At 40.4% G+C, this 20,029-nt stretch overlaps 1 protein-coding gene across 2 annotated transcripts in view; it reads right to left on the bottom strand.

The window, feature by feature from the left end:
* Window positions 1-20,029, bottom strand: part of GRIA3 (glutamate ionotropic receptor AMPA type subunit 3) — a gene marked incomplete at its 3' end in the record, with an annotated part of 298,730 nt that overhangs the window by 121,134 nt on the left and 157,567 nt on the right. For both annotated transcript variants that reach the window (XM_079727502.1, XM_079727501.1), the window contains exon 5: window positions 2,138-2,191. In XM_079727502.1, coding sequence (XP_079583628.1) covers window positions 2,138-2,191 — 54 coding nt within the window. The remainder of the gene's footprint in view (window positions 1-2,137; window positions 2,192-20,029) is intronic.

The raw sequence follows: 20,029 nt of genomic DNA, 5'->3' as shown, positions 1-20,029 counted from the left end.
TGATTCAGTTATATACATACATGTATCTATTCTTTTTCAGATTCTTTTCCCATTTAGGTTGTTACATAAATATTGAGCAGAGTTCCCTGTGCTATACAGTAGGTCCTTGTTGGTTATCCATTTTAAATATAGCAGTGTGTACATGTCAATCCCAAACTCCCTAACTATCCCTCAAACTTCCTTCCTTTTCCCCTCCTTCGCTGATATCAGACCTGTATTGTGGTCTGAAGGGCTCCCTTTCTACTTGTGTCCCTCTCCCTTTTATTTTTCACAGGCATTACTCCCAATAAATGTCTTGCACTTCTATTTATATCTCAGCATCTGCTTCTAAAGGATCCAAGCAATACATCAAGAACTCCCCACTCCCATCTGAGTTTTACAGTATGGAAACTGAGGTCCTCAAAGGTGAGGTGACTTATCCAGCATCCCATAGCTAGTGAGTAGCAAAGTCAGTAGGACAATCCAAAGTCTCTGACCCCTAGTTCAATGCTCTTTCCCAAACTTCAGTCATGCATGTACCACCACAACTGCATATACCCCAAACAGATTTTGCTGTATCTGTTTATAGCAACATGCTATTGTTTACTTGACACATTTGACATAATTATTTCATTTGTTGTTAAATCTCTAGCCCTGTATGAAGTAATAGCATCCATAAAATTTGGGTTTTGATGTGCTAGTTTTTCTAATACATAGTAAATAAATACATTTACCATTGTAATAAAAAAAAGTTCGTGTGTGCACTACCTAAAGTTGTCTCATGTACCATAAGTGCTGAGTGAACCCTAGGCAGAGGAGAAGAGGAAGGGAGAGGGAAGAAGGAAGGAAGAGAGGAAGGAAGGAAGGAGAGCAAAAATACTTATGGGTGAGAAAGAAATGGTAAAAATCCATCAATAACTGCCTCAGATACCTTGCTATAACCTCCATGTTTCCTGCCAAAGCCTGGTCTAACCCCCAGTGAGTCAACAAACATCCTTTGCCTATCAGTTGTCTAAAAACAAATTGGATGTACTCAGATGTAAATTATGAATCAAGATTTCTTCTCCTAAAAGAGCTGATTCATTTATCCCTACAATGGACTGAAGCGCTCCACTTTGAGCAATTTATTGGAGAAGATGCACACATTTCAAAGCAGTAGCTCTAATCTTCATCTTATAAAGTGTTTGAGTGCACACACTTCTTAAGGAGGTTTAAGTAACATTTCCTTTCTCATTTAAAAATATTCATTATTAAAACAAGATTTTTTTCTTTGATTTAAGAAATCTAAGAATATAATTACGATAATCTTTCACCTTTGTTGCTATTCTTTTGGTTTAAGAGCTCTATAATGATTATGATTCTCTTGTGCTAATGAAATAAAATTGGGGCTAGGACTCATGTTATGTAATAATTTAATAGATTCTTAGTATCATAGTGATAATTTACCATTCCTCTTTCATTACAGGGAGATAGTATTATTCAGAACCTCTGCCAAGCATATATTATGGATTTAGAAGCCACTTTGTTAATTCCTAAACCAATTGTCCTTTTAGAGAAAGAAGACCTATAAACCAACCTTAGTAAAAAGTAATTTCTAGAATGTCACAAATTTTAAAGGCATGGGGAGTTTGAAGGTAAAGATTCAAGTTGTGTTTTGGTATATGTAGAAAGGTGGCTATACACTTTGACAGGATTACTTAATATTCTATGTTCAAACCTACTGCTCACATCTGGTTTGAAAAGATTTGGTAGTGGCCTGTTTCTAGAAAGACAAATCCAATACTAATGTGCACATACCCTTGGATTAATTGGGGAAAGAGTCAGTTTCTTGTGCCCCCTGTCCCTTGTTTTACATTTTAAACTTGATTAAAATGGTTGACATTTCAACTCCAAATTAAATCTATGAATAATCAGTGAAGAATCATATCAAATTATTAGTTTTTCACTGAGAAGAGGATATAAGCTTCACAGCTAAAACAGACACAGCATAATTGAAAACAAGGCTATTGCATTCAGGTTTTAGTATTTACTGACTCATTTCTCCAAGTGTCTAGAGAACACATTAAGTTCTTCTTGTATTTCTTTTTGGGATAATTACAGGCGACACAAACTAAATGGAATATAATGCCCTGGAAACTTAAACTCTGCTTGTTCTTACCAGGTTAGCAAGCATGTAGTGGTAACCTCTTGAATGCTTTCCCAGGATCACAACCTGCAGAAATAAAAAATAAGAAATATTGCTTATTCAAGGACATTTTCAATTGCACAGTCATTGGGATGGCTAGAGCAAATTACTTTTAAATAATCAACAAAGTGTTAGGTCGTTTATATATAGTAAATCATAGTTAGTTGGGCCAGATTTCTTTTTGTTGCATTTTACTTTCAGGCATAGGATACAGGAAGAATTGCTAATATGAAAGTTAAAAATGCCAACAGCAAGGGAAAAAAGCTCTTTAAACTTCCAGGTCAGTGGCATCATTATCACTTAAAATAGGTGGCAAAAGTGATGAAACTGATGATCCCTCACCCATGAACTGGATTTCTGTACTTAGCTGTTGAGCTGGAAAATGGGCTGAACTTTGCATACAAATTAGAAAATAGAATGTATGGTACATTTTTCTTTCTTTATCTGGAATGCTTAGGGAATAGAACACTCAAGGAATGGGGTTAATGTGATTTTCAGGTTAATCGAGGTTGCTTTTGCTTATTGAAAACTTTTCTAGCAGAAGCAGTTGAGAAAAAAAAACTTTTCTAGCAGAAGCAGTTGAGAAAAAAAAACTTTTCTAAAATGCTTGCCTTTCTTTTCTTACCTTAATATGAAAGACTTGTGAACATCTGTACATCTTTTGGTGCTGAATGTGCCTTAAGGTATTGGGGGAAGGGATTTTTCCCCTAGGGGATATTTGGCCATGCCTGGAGAAATCTTGATTGTCACATCTAGGAGGGGTGACTGGCATCTAGTGAGTAGAGGCCAGAGATGCTGCTAAATATCCTATAATGCACGGGGCAGTCCCCACAACAAAGAATTATCAGCCAAAAGTGTCAATAGTGCCGAGGTTGAGAAACCCTGCCTTAGGGTCATCACTCTTATCATAATTTTCATGAGTAGCACTGTATTAATGCTAAGCTTTACAGTTTAAAAGCGCATTTTTATTATCTCAAAATATGTAAGTGGATTGAATATTTTCCAACTAAATGTATTGGTTGGCAGTTGAAAGGTTTTCACAAAATACCTGACATAAGCTTATTTCCTTATAGTTAAGTACAGCAAAAATTCTGGTTAATTGAAGATTTTATAAAATGTCATTGTTTTGAGTATTGACTGTATGCAGGAGTGGGAGTGAGGAGGGGGATATGATAGAGGTTAAAGACATAACCAGAGGCACAACCAGGTTTTGTGCAGGCCTGAAGCTAATATCACTTTAAGAGCCCTCTTTAAGAAAAATAATACAAAATTATGAATACAGTATTTGGAATAAGGCCTCAGAAAGAACCTGTGCAAGTAAGGGGCCATTAAACTTCATCATATATTCCTCTATGGACACAGCTGTCAAGGGTCTAAAAACAGTTTGAGAAAACAATGTACACATATCAAACCAGAACTATATATGAAAGGTCATAATGATAATATTAAAAACAGTTGCCTTTAATTGAGTTCCTAGTATATGCCAGGCACTGCGCTAGGTGCTGTATTTAATCCCTAGAACAATTAAACAGATTAAGTATCATAAGTTTTATTTTACAGATGAGGAATCTCAACCAAAGAGAATTTAAGTAATTTACCCAAGGCCACACAGCTAAGAAATGCTAAAGCTGGAATTAGAACCTAGGTCTGTGTACCTCTAGAACCCACTCTCTTGGCAGTACATTACATGGTTTCTTAATATGTGCTAAATGTCAAATAACAAGAATTACTGTAGGTTCTTGGAGAAGAGGAAGAAGAGATGTCTAAGGCCTGCTGGGATGGATAGGGAAGGCTCCCTGGAGGAGATGAGGTTTAAACTGGCCCAGAGGTGTGGAACCACATATTTAAATATCATGCTTATTTCAATTCATTTTAAGTACTGCGAGAGAGAGAGAGAGAGAGAGAGAGAGAGAGAGAGAGAGCTATTTTTGATTAATTTAAAATGTGAGCCACATATCTGACTGATTATTTACGGAGGAAATGAAAGGTTAATGAATGTCTTGAGGAGGTGATTTCTCACACCACTGTGACACAAAATGAGCTGTTAGGTATCTGCTGGGATGTATTCTTCAGTGTCCGCTTGTGAGAAACATCCTTCCTGGTGACGTTTGTTAACTTTGATGGCAAGTTGGGACGATACATTTGTTGAATTTTTAATTCCCTGAGAACCTTCAACATAATAAAATCAGAGGGTTTTGAGTTCTGTTAGAAAAATGAGCAAGATTTCTAAGGACATCTGGCAGAGCTTGGAGAGAAATAAAGAAGCAAGCCCAAAGGAAACAGTAAGTCTGTCTCACCAGAGGCAGCGTTTAGTGTTCTTCTGAGCATAAGAAAAGCAACAGAGAGCCACAGAAAACATAAGTGTTAGACGACCCCCGAAAGAGAACCCAGGAGCCCAGCCTTGTCATGTACTCAGTTTGATTGTGGGCAAATCACTCAACTTTCTCCAGCCTCCATTTCCTTACCTGTAATCTGGGACCATGAGCCTGGCCTTTCCTATCTCAGCACTGTTGTCAGAATCAAACTGAATAATATCTACAAAAGTGTTTGGGATGTGCCTTATGTAATTATGTGGGGTTAAATAACTGTGGAGAGAGGTCATTCACTAAGATAGTGTTTTTCAGGTTCAGAAAAACTTGAAGCTATTAGAATATCTGCTTTAATCCATGCCCAGATGGTCTGTGCAAAACAAACTCACTTATTTGAAGGTAGTTCTCTCACAGCACTACCCTTTCAAAATTTAGTTTAAACTGGAAGAGGTGGGAAAGTTATCTAAAGATAGGAACCTTTAGGTGTCACAAAGCTGTTGCGTTAAAAGCCGTAATTATTTCCTCATCCTTACTTTCAGTGCCTTCTTAACTCTTACTTAACATACAGTTCTTACCAATTTTGGTTTTCTAGTTCACAGTAAGTGAAAAGCTACAAATTAGAAGGGGTGTGTATGGAGGGGGGTGGTGGTATTAGAAAGAGGTACATTAGCAGCAGAGGAAGTGACAAACTGACTTAAGGGGGAAAGAGGAGTCCCCCAAAAAAGCAGACAACATTGTACTACGGCACAGTATAATCATGGATGTTCATCCTGAGTGCCTGACTCATCAGGGTATGGCTTATTGCATTCAGTAATTTCTGCTGAAAAACCTAGGGAAATTATAATACATCTGAGGGAAGGTTTCCATCAGAAATGCTCAAATTCCCGATACTTAAGAGAGTACATTTCAATTATCTTGAAATGTTACTCACGTAGGGCAGCAATGATCCTACTGATGTGAGGTAAGTGAGGCCTCACTGCCAAAAGTGTCATGTTTTGCTCCTGATCTTTCCTTTCTTTGAATTTTTGGTGCAGGGCTTATAGGAGTAGGGGTGGGATGGGAGGCTTGTGCGTAATACGGTGCACAAAGGAACTAGTCAATGGGAGCGGTTCTTGTTCAGTTAGTCTTAAATCTTTTTTCTTTCCATCTGTTACAGATGAACAAGGCATAAATTGTGCCCTCAGTTCTTTAATGACTTTGGTAACCAAGAGAATATTCAACTTTGCTTTTACAGTAATTATAATCGCTCTTTCTGAACTAGTTTCAGAACTTCAAGTATAAAAGCCGTTTTACCGTCTACTGTGAAATTTAAGGAGGAAACATCAAGTTCCCGGATCCATGTTGTGTGTTCACTGTGCCTTTGTAAGATTTGTTGGAGAAGATGGATAGCTTGATACAATGGTAGATATGATAAATGCAATGAGAGAATATGTGTGAAATGTAGATAAAATTCATTGTTTTAAGGAGATTTATTTTTATGCCCACAAATAGGACCTGAAAGAAATAATGCCACAATCCTCATTCACTGAACCATGCAGGTGGCAGAGCATTGAATTATTTGTTGAAGAAGTCAGTGAGTCCTAGTCTACCCATTTGGGGGAGACCTCCCTTTATTGACTCCCCCATCCACTTCTCTGTGAAATTGGGGGCTGGGTATCACTGAGAATTAAAACTGCTGGTGGGAATGTGAATTGGTACAGCCACTATGGAGAACAGTATGGAGGTTCCTTAAAAAACTACAAATAGAACTACCATATGAGCCAGCAATCCCACTACTGGGCATATACCCTGAGAAAACCATAATTCAAAAAGAGTCATGTACCAAAATGTTCATTGAAGCTCTATTTACAATAGCCAGGAGATAGAAACAACCTAAGTGTCCATCATCGGATCAATGGATAAAGAAGATGTGGCACATATATACAAGGGAATATTAGCCATAAAAAGAAACCAAATTGAGTTATTTGTAATGAGGCGGATGGACCTAGAGTCTGTCATACAGAGTGAAGTAAGTCAGAAAGACAAAGACAAATACCATATGCTAACACATATATATGGAATATAAGAAAAAAAATGTCATGAAGAACCTAAGGGTAAGATGGGAATAGACACAGACCTACTAGAGAATGGACTTGAGGATATGGGGAGGGGGAAGGGTAATCTGTGACAAAGTGAGAGAGTGGCATGGACATATATACACTACCAAATGTAAAATAGATAGCTAGTGAGAAGCAGCCACATAGCACAGGGAGATCAGCTCAGTGCTTTGTGACCACCTAGAGGGGTGGGATAGGGAGGGTGGGAGGGAGACGCAAGAGGGAGGAGATATGGGGACATATGTATATGTATAACTGATTCACTTTGTTATAAAGCAGAAACTAACACACCATTGTAAAGCAATTATACTCCAATAAAGATGTAAAAAAATAATAATAATTCAGAAGATGTTCAGCTGGTTTTCTAGAGGCCCTTTCTCTTCCAATTTAATGCTTAATCTAGACATTTTCATAATTTTAGAAATCTGAAGTTAAATTGCTCCATAAGACTACTCGAGAGAGTCCCACAGACCCTTTGGGAGCAAAAGCATCTGTTTTTCTATGCTCATATTTAAAAAAAATATGTGTGTGGAAAAGTGTCTATGTTTTTTCCCTTGGATCCATCTGGTATGCAGATTAGGTTATTTGCAGACCTAAGTATCTCCATGTTTGGATTTTCTACATCGGTGCCAAAAAAGGATCTATGTATAAAGATTGATCTTGCTTTGAGTTCAGAACATTCCTTGCCGTTCACCTTAATCTGTTTCTCTTTGATTTAGGTACCCTGAGAACATGTGGAGGGCTGGGGTGGGGGGAGAAATGAGGGAGGTTTCTGGTTTTAATTCACCAGATTTACCTGTTATATAGGTATCTTCTCTTTAAGAAAAAGCTATTAGACCACATTTTTTGGTGTGTGTTCAAAGAGAAGACATTTCTTCAGCGCCCCCTTCCCTTTTCTACTTCCTCAGTTACAAAAAGATACTGCTGTCCTACGGCAACCTATCTGATTTCAGCTGTATTGGGGGTTAAATGGTGGTAAGCTACAGAAATCAGCCTCAGAATATGCCAGACTTCCCCAAAGAAGTCTTCCATCAGATATGATAAAAGCCATTCATTTTCTTGAATGAAAACCCCGAGCTACTAAATTGCTTTAGTCTTAGTAAACATATATCAGAAGTCCATTCCTTTAGAATTATTTTTCTAATCATCTCAATCTGCAGACACACGCTTTCTAACCGAATGACAGTGCTTCATATTGCAGTCATCTGACTTGAATAAATGTGCTGGATTAGTGAGGCCGAGAAGAGCCAATCACCCAAAGTCAGCCCAGTAGTGGGGGTGGTACAGATGGAAAACAAAAGGCTGAAGCTTTTCATAAAGAAGGAAAATGGGAGTATAACCGAGAAATCTCATCACTGTGTATACTCTCTTCAGGGGAAGCTTATGCAGAGAGAAGGCAACTGAATAGAAAATAAAATCTATTTTATCAAATGTAGAATCATCAAATAAAATGCTACGATGTGAAGATTAGAGGACAAGGATTTCACCAAAGAAACATGTCTTTGGGAAGTTTCACTTCCCAGACTTCAATATTGCATTCACTAAGACGAATGGAATATGCTGAAGATGTAAACAGTGGGCGAGGCAAAGAGAATATACAAATAAGAGGCAGTAAATGGCCACAAGTAAGTTAAAGGAGCAACAGATTATTCCTGCTCATAGGAATAAGGGACCATTTCAATGCATGTTAATCTTGGTGGGAACACCTCATTGTATTAGCCCTTAAACATCATTTCTCGAATTTCATTTCCTTACAAACTTCCTTAACAATTTGTGATCTATCCACATACCACAATACTATTATTTTCTTAATATTTATCTTTATAGCTACTCATTTACTTAAAGTTAGCAGTGTCCAAAGCAATAATATCCATGAAACTACATACAAGAAAATAAATACAACTGTGTGAAAATAGAATCTATTCATCCAGATGTCACTGAAAATCCTCTGGTGTACCATCAGGAGTGATCGGTAATATTGCCTGAATGCAGTCGTGTCTTTAGGGAAGAGAATAAAGATCATGTCTTCCTGTCCAGATAAAATACGGTTAATTTGCCTTATGGTTCAAATCTTAAGAGTATCCCCGTCTACTTTCAAAGGTTCACGAGTCTTGTAAGGGAGCAAAATGTTGGGCAGTTTGGGAGGTAGCAGATAATGCCTGGGACTGCGTACAAATGACAGATGTGGAAACTTACAAAGCCTTTCCTAAGGCAATTTCCATGTACTGCCCCACCTAGGAAGACCAGCAGCTTTGATCAGCTGGAGTCCTTGGTCATAGGGCCAATAATAAATACTTAAAACATTTGGAACTTTCCATCAGCTAACTTCCTGTAATGTGATGCATTTCCAAACACTGTGTCTTTTCTTGGAGTATCTCATCTAGAAGACCTTTCACAGCACCCTATTTTTATTTGGAAATAACTCTAGATGTTTTTTCTGGGAGGTGAGGTAGGGGTGATTTTAACTAGTATTCAACCTAGAATAATACAGCAAAAAGAACATTAGCTTCTCTTCAACATAGCCATATGTATGACTTTTGTAGTCTCTGCATTTTGCGTTGGCTATCCCCCCAAATCAGCGATAATTTATTTTAAACAATACATTTTAAATAACAGTGTTCTTTATGCATACTTTTATGAAATTTACTGTCACCTATTTTATGTTCACACTTATAGCAACTTTTGTTTTAATATTTACAACTTTATTCTAAATATTAAGTTGTATCTTTTTTCTTCTCTCTGTAGATCTTACAAAATTGTTTGGGCCCAAAGCACTATAATCCTGAATTTCAAGATCTACTTGAAGGACTGTATGGGTGGTAAGTAGAAGGCTTGGCAGTGCCACTAGGCTCATTATTTGTATTTAAAAAAAAAGAAAAAGGAAAGGCAACATCTGGCATAAGGCTGAATAGTCACTCCAACATGTGTCTTTTCCAGCCACAACCACTAGGGGATGGGTGGGATAACGCGGGACTTCTTCATTGGCCCAAGAGTCACACTTTCCCATCTTTAGATATTTATCAGGATCAACAACTCTAGTATCTCACCTGAAATGACACCTTATAGAATTGAAACTTGTAAGAGTCTAAAACTCTTTATAGATGTGATCTGAATCACCCTTAAAGCTTAGAACAAATAGGTATTTATTAAAGGTGATGTACTAGAAAGAGCCGTGAACATTGAAGTCAGATGGTTCTGGATTCAAATCCTGCCATTTACTTACTAGCTCCGTTGCTGTGTGCAAAACTGAACCATGGACGGTTGGGTAGAGTTTTAGCGACCCAGGTTCAGCCCAGGATGTTGAGGCCTTCAAGTCAGGAGGGGAGAGGAAGAAACATGGTGTGGGGATGTGTCGAATGCGATGTTCTCCTTAAAACTCCCTGATTTTGCCTCTGTGAATGTACTTTCTGTCTGTGCGATGCTTCCAACATTTGACACCCTAATCTGTGAAATTTTCTGTTGGCTGAAGGAAGCAAGTGAGTGTGTTTTTATTTTCAAGTAAAAGTAAATATCTCTCAGAAACCCAGTGTGTTTCTTGGGCCTTTGGTTTTCAGGATAGTTGCTTACTTGGCAGGTTTCTCTCTCTTCTGGGAGCCATGTCATTTAAGTTTATCTCAATTTGAAAATGGATGACAAATGATAGAGACTTAGTTCCTGGGAGGTAAAACACAGAATTCTCCTAATTCACAAATGTTTGGTTTGGTCTTTCACTCTGGCTATTTGAACTTCCATTCTCTTCTTCATCTGATAGCTCATCCACCTTTGTGATCACACTGACATGATAAACCATTGGTAGCTTGAAGTCAGCCATGGTGGAAGTATATACACCACAGAAATCAGCCAACACTACAAATCAGGGCTTTCTCCCCTCACCTTGAGAGCCAGTTTACCTGCATACCACTGGATTCAGAAGGAATATAGACTGAAGTCCCTAGTGGATGGAAGTGTTGTTTCTCTTAACCACATTCCATTCATTTCTTCTTTCAATGAACATTTGTTGAATGCCTGCTCTGTACCAATCCTGGGGCCAGACACAGGGGAGACAGAGGTCACCAAAACCTGGTCCCTAGCCTGGAGGATCTCACCATTAGGGTAGGAAAGACTGCCAAGTTAACAGACAACTATAACCCAGCAGGAGAAGTGTGAGAACAGAAATATGTACAGCAGACTGAGGAGAGAATGATTAACTTATAACCTGTTAGAGATAGAAAGTACTTTGTCTCCAACTAAAGACCTAAAGAATTTTTTTCCTGTGGTTTTTATAAGTGGGAGCCTGACAAACAGGTGACTTAAAGAGAATGCTATTTTGAAAACAAAGAGAGATGTATTTCAGAGGGCTATTTCTCTTGATTTCAGGAGAGCCTTGTTGTTTCACAGTGCTTACACACTAGAGGGAAGATTTTTATTTGGACCAACTATAGGCATTTGTTGTGATGGTAAGCCAGGGCTGGCTCTATAAGAAATTGTGACTGAAATGATTCACTGGAAAAACTAAGTTAGAAGGGGTATAAATGGTTATACAGTAAATAAAAGGCGATCTGCTAAGGCCAATGCGTCCCAGCTTTGCCGATTACAAGCTACGTAAACTTAGGCAAGTTACTTAAACTCTCAGTGTCAGTTTTCCATCTGTAAAACAGGGAACATAGTAGTTGAGAGGCAGCAAAGTAAGGTGGTCAAGAGTATAGGCTAGACTACCTGGGTTTGGGTCCCTACTTTGCCCTTTTATAGCTGTGTGACTTTGGACAGTTAACTTAAACTCTCTCTTTCAATGTCCTCATTTGTAAAATAGGTCTATCATTAGCACCTACTTTACAGACTTGCAGTGAGGAATAAATGAAATAATGTATCTAAAGCTCTTAACACAGTGCCTGATGCTTATCCTACCTATATTAGTTAGGTTTTCCCTGCCTTATTCCTATTGCAGTGCTCCCTCCCTCTATCCTCCCCTGCAGCAATCACATCTATCCTTCAAGGCCCAGCTTATATGCAGCCTCTTCCATGAAGCCTTCCCTGATTTTATGTCTTCACTTCTAAAATGTAGAGAAGTAGTTTCCTGCCGCTATGGGGTGAGGGATTTGGAGAGGTATCAGAGCTTGCTGCAGAGGGGTATTGAGGCCACTGGTTAGGATAGCACTGGGTTGGAGGTACAGGAAAGGAGCTGAGGTTTGCACTTGGAGTTCAGGGGGATAAGCTGAAGTGGGGGTTAACCAACAACAAAGTAACTCACATTGCTACCCTCCACCGCCCCTTCCTCTCCTGCCTGCATCATTGATCAAAACCATGAATTCAAACCACACAGGAACTGTGGCTCTGAAGAAGATGTGTGTGGGGAGGTAGGGGATTGTTCTGCCCAGAGACAAAGGAGCACAGGCCATAACCTAACTTTTCACGTGTAGTCATCACAGTGTTTCTACCACAGGAGAGAACAGGGGCTGGGGCTGGGTGGTGAGAGGCGTGAGAGCAGAAGTTTGGCAGGGTCAGGAGGATGGATCTCTCCTCTGCATTATACGCCATTGCTCAGGAGTCTCAGGCCGCCCCACTCTGACAGTAACAACTGGACTTGGCTCATCTACGCTTCATTTCAGGAGCAAGGAGGCATAGCTATTCCAGGCTTTCTCACTTGAATCCACAGAGGCCTTGGCTGTAGAGAGAACACCGAGGAACACGATTCACATTCCTTGGTAGCTCAACCTCGGGAATGTCTTAGGACAGTATTTCTCAAAGTGGATCAGCTGGAGAATCTGTGAAGATGCAAGCACCTGGGTACCCCTCTCTAGAGATTCTGATTCACAAAGTCTGGGTTAGGGCCACGGAGTCTGCATTTTAACACTCAGGTGATTCTGATGCACACTGAACTCAAAGAACTGCCTTTCCATATGATAATAAATGCACTTTGAAAAGCTAACAGCAGGACTGTCAATGATGGATTCTCATGAAAGGGGGTAGGAAGGGAGATATTGAGCTTATGGGGGTGCTCCCTTGGGGACCTCCCATGGGAAGCTGTGGGCAGGGAGGGAGCAGCCTGAGAACACCCACCCAGACTCCTGGGAAAGGTGCCAAAGGAGGAATTTCTCGGTAAACCCTGAGACAGAGATTTGAGGGCCAGTGGTTTAATTGGGAGTTGATTCCAGGATGCGCTGGTAGGGGAATGAGGACATGGGACAGCAAAGGGAAAGAAGCCAGCGCAGGTGCATGAATGAGCAGGGTGGCTCTGAGCGCCTCTGGGAGTGGCGTGCCGCACACCCACCTGAAGGGCCAGGAAGCTGAAGTCTGAGTCTTTCAATTCCTGTTCACCACTGGCTGGTAGCTTCTGTCAGGAGGATTAATTCCTCCCCAACACTTCTGACTTGTCTGACTCTCAGGCTGAGAGAAAGTCTTCAAGTGGAGAATCGCATGTGCTTACAATAGGATGCCATTGGCACGTATGAAAAAGGCTAGTGCCAAACATGGGTGGGGCACCAACAGCATCTGCTATAACTGCAGTGACTTTATGTCACATATATTGTACTTTATCGTTTACATATTGCTTTGATATGCGTCACTGCAATTGATAAAAAAAAATGAGGTAGGTAGTAAAACATGATGGTGGTGGGAGTGGCCTCTAGAGTCAGACTGACCTAGAACCGACCTAGTTCTTCCTCTTTGTAGCTGAGTGACCTTGGACAAGTCATTTTCCCTCGCTGATGCTCACTTTCCACATCTATAAAGTAGGGATCATAATGGCAGCTATTTCTTGAGGTTATTTTAAGGCCTAAATGCAGAATTCCCAGCAGAATGCCCATGATATTAGGGGATTCAACCAATATTCCTTCCCTTTCTTCCACCCCTCTCTCTCTTTACTCATCTTTTTCCCCACAGCACACAGCCCCAGTGTATGGCACCAAGGTGGTGCTTAATAAATGTTTCTAACACGGAAGGCTTCAGTACACCCTGAAGAAAAGTCCACATTGCTTATGAGGCAGTAGACTGAAGGTGCCATTTAAAATAATATAAAATCTAGAAAAATGTACTGTGGGGATGGGCATTGAACAAGCTCAGATGCAAGGAAGGCTTCCGCCCTGGAGAGGAAGATGTCTTTTAGACTAGATTTTGAATGATGCAGGGGAACTGTTTTTGGCAGAGAGAAGGGAAGGAGGATCCCAGGTGGGAAGATGCCCTGGACAAAGGCCTGGTGGTGGGACAGAAGACAAACATAAGCTAACATTTATTGAGCACTTACTGTGTACAAGGCACTGTGTAAAGTGATTTTTGTACATGCTTTATTTCATCGAATCCTTACACAACCCTGCAAGTTAGGCACTACAATTAATTTCATCTTCCATGTTAGGAAATTGAAGCACAGAGAAGTTGGGTAACTTGCCTGAGGCCTTACAGGCAGAACGTGATGGAGCCTGGAGTCAAAATCATATGTCTGCCTCCAAGCCCAGTCACTAAGTGTTAGCAGCTATAATGATAATTATGAATCATAAGAACTATCATTGTTTCTGTGGAATGATCAGCTCCCACCATGGATTCAATAAAGACTGAGTACCTACTTTTATTATGTATTATTACCTAAGTACGGAGCAGTTATAGCCTCAATCTTTGGAAATTCTCCTTTATTGTGGAGCATCCTGGGAAATTCCCCTTTGGTTTCCCTTAAGTATTTCTCAAAGCCTTGGGCTTGGTTCATATGATTATGACTCCCATTTTCGATTCCCTATCAGCATACGACATGAGTTGTCATTGTTTAGTCACAAGCTGCACTTGTGATAAATGTTGGATAATCAGAACAAAAGCACAGGAAAAATAATTAGAGGGAACCAAAGGGAAGAGGCTCACAGCCTTGAACAAGAGACTGTGTGAAGTTTTCTAAGACTCAGTCCCTGAAGCTCTGACAATGCATTTTGATCCTTGTCTTAATGCAAATGAATGACTCCATCAAATCATAGGCAGTTTGTCACAGTGCAGGTTATTTAGCTAGTTAATTAAAAGTCTGAGTGAGCTGGTGCCTCCCTGCACTGGGCTCTGAAGATAACCAAACTGTGTTCTGACCAGGCAAGTTAATTTAAAATAAGTGACCTCAATTGGGTAATGGCTGCAAGTTCAAATTCAAGAATCACTATAATTAGTCCCAGAAGGATCTTAATTGTTCTTTCAGGAAACAGAGTGAGGAAGGGGGAAAGAGAAATGCCCAAGCACCAAGTAAATGTTATTTGCCATATCTTTCAAAAGCAGGGGAGCTGACTGGGTTAGGGCATAGTTACTATGGTATAGCAAGACTTCCATTGCTGCTTTCCAAATGCGTCCTTCTAGACGTAAAATGGGTGTAACTGTTTTGGAAACAAGAACTAGAATTCAGCTCTCTTAACGATGTGATCTCAGGCAAGTTATTTAACTTTCTTATGTCTGTTTCTTATCTATGTAATGGAGAAAACACTATTAACCCTACCAACCTCAGAGGATGGAAGGAGATACTTTGCAAAACTGCTTTGAAAAAAAATATATAAAGCTCTACAAGGCTGTATTTATTCTTTTTTTCTTCTTTCTTTTTTTTTGCGGTACACGGGCCTCTCACTGTTGTGGCCTCTCCCGTTGCGGAGCACAGGCTCCGGACGCGCAGGCCCAGAGGCCATGGCTCACGGGCCCAGCCACTCCGTGGCATGTGGGATCTTCCCGGGCCGGGGCACGAACCCATGTCCCCTGCATCTGCAGGCGGACTCTCAACCACTGCGCCACCAGGGAAGCCCTGTATTGCTTTAATCCAGGAAAGTTTCATAATCAGAGACTTTTGATTTTAGAGTATAATACTACTCTAGGTGTGTTTCTCTTTTTATTTTTTCCTTCTACTCTGCCATAAACCCAGTACCTTCTGAACCGCACCCCTTGAGAGGTGAAAGGATCACAGCGGGCAGTACGTTCAGCACCGTATCTGTGTGGTGGTACGTGATGTTCTAATTTCTTAGGAGGTGTGCCCGCAGAGCTGAAAATGATTTCAGCTTTGTGTGCTTTTGGAAAAAGTCAGAGGGCACACACATTTAGCATTTCTTTTTTATTACAAAATCGGATCCTTCTCCATTCATGTTAATATACATCTTTGACTTGAAATTACATGCTGGCACAGCACTGTGGTACCACGAGGTTAGTGTAAGTCACGGTGAGAGCAGGATGGCTTTATCTTCTCTTATTTTTTTATGTGAATGCTTGGTTTCCCTTCACTGTTCTGATACGTTCCAATTACACATATCTTCCCAAGCTCTGGAAGCCAAAGGTAATAAGAATTTGTACAATGATAAAGATAAATAAGTGACAAAATCATAACCCAATACAAAGCCTTGGAAGACCAAGAACTTGACCATTTGGGGATGCACAAATGACTGCTTTTGAAGCTGCTTTTCTTTCTGGATTCCACTTTTTAAAGGGAATTGTATTGTGATGCCCGCTTGAGTCCCCCTTAATGGAATGTAAGCATCTAAGACAGAGATTTACAACCTATACCTACTGACAGTAATCGCAACTGTTTATCATTTAAGCCTAACCAAAACTCATTAAAGGAGCTTGCTTTGGAATCAGAATCTGTGTTCTGCCTAGTTAGATGAGCCAAACAAATAATGGAGTCGTCTCCCAGAATTGCATTGCTATCAAAGGGCTGTGCCTTTTGCTGAAAAGAGCTTGAGGTCATAATGAACAAATAAACAAACAAAAAACCCTGGTTCCACATTACCCTTCATCGCTGGGGAACACCCATCCATGGTAGGGAGCTGCAGAGGGCACAGCTTTGCAAGGCTTTTGCAAAGGTTTAAGCCATAGGCTGAGCAGTCATTTCTACAAGTCTCCCTCGGGAGTTTGTGTGGTGCACCATGAGTAAAAGCCGCAATATGCAGTGCACACAGGACTGGGAATTATTCTCCAAGTGATAAATGTCTGGACTTTTCTCCCCCTGGAAAATGTCAAGAAGCTATTTATTTAATTCTACAAATATTTATTGAGCACTTACTAGGTTCCAAACTGTTTTAGGTGCTGGGGATATGGCAGTGAACAAAACACAAAGCACCCTGCCCTCATGAAGCCTATATTCTAGTTTGGTTCTCTGGTGATCACTCCCTCCTGTGAATTCCTATATTGTTTCTACCTCTCATCCTTCCCTCAGACTACTAAGTATTTACCCAAACTAGGCATGTGTCCGGCCGTCCCAGTAAGTCCTTGAGGGTGGGGCCCCAGTTTAAACTCATTAGTATGTACATCATTCAGCATGGTGCCCTGTAGGCAGGTGTTCAGTCAATGTTTGTGGATGATGAGAAAGAAGAAGACTCCAAATACAAGGAAAAAGGATGAGAATTTATATTAACTTCAAATGTTATCTTTCTGGTTTAGTATGTTTTCTTACCAGACTCATAACCTAAACACTAATTCCAGGCAGTTGGGTGGGAAGTGGGATGGGGGTGAGAAGGCAGGTGCCCTTTTCAGGGGAACCCATATGTAGATATCTATTTGGTCCCTGTATTGGCATAGTCTTGGGTGGTGTGGCACAAGGAAGATGGACATTGGAATCAGATCTGGGTTTAAATCTGTGTTTTTTCACTCACTACTTGTATGGCCACTATGTATTAGTCCCTCTCTCAGCACCTCAGTTTCTTCATTGTAAAATGATGGGATAGTTTAATCCCTAAGCAGAACCTACTCGTATCAGATATCAAGTTACTGTATTTCCTAGTGGAAAAAATTCTGTTTCTCGAGGATCAAAAGTCATGATGAAAGGTAGAGTCGTGTTCTGGTCAATATAGCCTATCTTCTTATTGGTATCAAGTTTCAGTGATTCTGCTTTATGACGTCTGAGTTATTCTCAGTTTCCTAATTGGCACTGCTTATTAGCATTCACTCTGACAAGTGAGCTTGTCATACCTATGCAAATATAAATTTCCAGCAAACCAGGTGAACTATTGGCCCTTGAAGACTCAGTTCAACAAATCATCAGGAGAAAGCCTCCCTGATCTCCGAGTCAGGCATGTTTCTTGTGCATTCCCATTAGGATCTCTGTTCCTCTCTGTCATTGCACTTAGACCTGATCATCTGTTTACTTGACTGCTTCCCTACTAACCCACGAGCTCCTTGAGGGCTGCAACAATGTCTTATTTGTTTTTCACTTTTTCTTTAAACTTATTACTAGCTCTTACCCAGGACAACAGACACAGACAGCATGGATAGGAATGTCTTACTTTCAAGGACAGCTTAAAACAGTCTCTTTACATTGCAGCAGTTCTACTGGAAAGGATTGTGCATAAGAGCCTTCTGTTTCCTTTTTTCATGCAGTTGAGAAGATAAAACTATTCACTTGTTTCTGCCACTTCAAATATTATTCTTATTTATGTAGATTCTATGAAGAGGACATTTGAGTAACGGGTCCTTTCCAGTTTCCACAAAGAATCGAGTCTGTACTAGTCCTCTTTATGCAAAAAAGTCTTTGTTAGATGTGTTGGGTTCTGCTGCAATGAGATTGCAAACGAAACCGTCCCCATCTTCCTCTGGGGTGTGGTAAAGGGAAATTCATCTCCATCTGACAACTTTTCAACTAAGCTCTCTGAGCAAAGCCAGTAATATGGAACTCATGAAAACAGTTTGAAGACTGAGCAGCTTTCTCTATATGTGGAGAAACCGTACCATTTTCTCTTGGCTCCTAAATCCTCCAGTACCTGGACCATTACTAACATTGCTCTTTTTCTTTAAAAATATAGTTTGATGGTGAGATTATCATGCATGCATTCTTGACATGAGTTAAGAAAGTGAAGAGAATGAGTTGTAGGTCACTCATGAGTGGTAGGGACCATAAAAGGAAGTGGCTAGGATTTCACATGTATTGTTTTTTGGGGTGTTGAGGTCACTGCCTGTAATTCAGCAAGCAAGATGTTGTGGTGGAGGCTGCAGTGTACCGAGTCACTGGGGAAGAATACTACTGGGAAGTTGTCTCGGGAAAAATGTGCCCTCCTACTTGGTTTCAACATTTCATAATTGGTGCTTTAGCTTCAACAGGTTGGGTGTGAGAAACAGCTCTTAACTCTTCTGGGGAGGAACATGAACAACATTACCCCTCCCTAATGAAAGCAAATGCCTGAGGATTCAGGGATGGGTCTTCTGCTACCTGTTATCAAGGGAGCTAATGTAGAAGAGTTAATGGCTCTGTTGGGAGATGCACTTTCCCGCCACTCCTTGCAACTCTCTCTGAGCAGCTGGTGGTGGTTGCCATGGACACCAAGTAGCAAATGGGCTAGGGTCAGAGTTTGAAGGATTGTCCCTGTGCTTGAGTGGGTGAGACTGAAATTAAGTTAATGTATGTACAAATAAGATGTGTTTCTTTCCTTTGTGCCTTTGAGATAATGGCAACAAAGCAGTCTGTCAAGCAACAATTGATTTTATATTGGCCAGGGAAGAGGAAGGAGAAGCAATTTATTGAATAGGAGGTTCTCAAGTTAAGCAAAAGCAGTAGTTTGAAATAGGTCAAGAGAAGTGAAAAGGGCTCTCAGAGCTGCTGAAGAGATAGTAATGATGGAAAGGCACTTAAGAATCGCCATTAAGAAGCTTTCTATAGTACCTTCTTAGACTGCCTAGTCCATTGCTTCAGGGTCCCTGGATCCTCATTTCTTAATCTAAGACCGAGTATTACTGAGATTTCACTCCATTCGGTTCTGCCCTCTTATTTACCTCTGCAAGTGTGTGTGTGTGTGTGTGTGTGTGTTTTAGATAGCATTGTTTCAAATCAGTTCACCCAGTTTTCCCTTTTCTATGTCCCCATTCTTAGGATGGGTGGGCACACTTTCTGCCAATGCTGAGCTCTGAAAGAGACTGCACCCTTCCTGCCCCTGTCCTCAATAATGATCCAGTTATAGCTAGAGCCAAAATTTCCACTGTTGGGACAATGAAAAGCATGGAAACAATTTAAGTTAAAGCACAGAAGTTTGAATACAGTACCCTTGTTTATGACCAGTTAACCCCACTATGGTAGGACAGTCCTGTTTGGCCCACAAAACCATAATCAAAGCACTTGCCACCCTCTTGGTAGCACTCACAAATCCAAACCTTTAGAAGATCATAGAAAAGTAACAGCACAACGTCAAAAACAATATGAAGACTCCAAATATCTGGGGAGCATGTCCTAACCACCAAACTCTTCTCTTACTCCACCACGTCAGTCTCCCTCTCTTGAGACCTGCCTCAGATGATAGAAGGAGCTTAAATGCTCTTTGAGTTTTCAGACTCAGTGACCACACGTTCCTTTCTTTGTTCATTTTCTCCTCCTTAAGAAATGAGGTGCAGTGACTCTAATTATAATGCTTGATATTTGTGGACTTGCCAGGGATTCTCTCCAGGGAATCTTCGAATACCTTAGAGAAATTGTCTGATTCATCTTAATGTCATTCTGGTAAGGCAGGGAAGGCTTTTTCTGTTTTATGGCTAGGATGACGAAAGGTGACTTGGCGGTTGCAAGG

Source organism: Hyperoodon ampullatus (genome assembly GCF_949752795.1).
Source record: "Hyperoodon ampullatus genome assembly, chromosome: X".
NCBI classification, from domain to species: Eukaryota; Metazoa; Chordata; class Mammalia; order Artiodactyla; family Ziphiidae; genus Hyperoodon; species Hyperoodon ampullatus.
The sequence above is the reverse complement of the archived record's forward strand: the minus strand, read 5'-3'. Positions and strand labels throughout refer to the sequence as shown.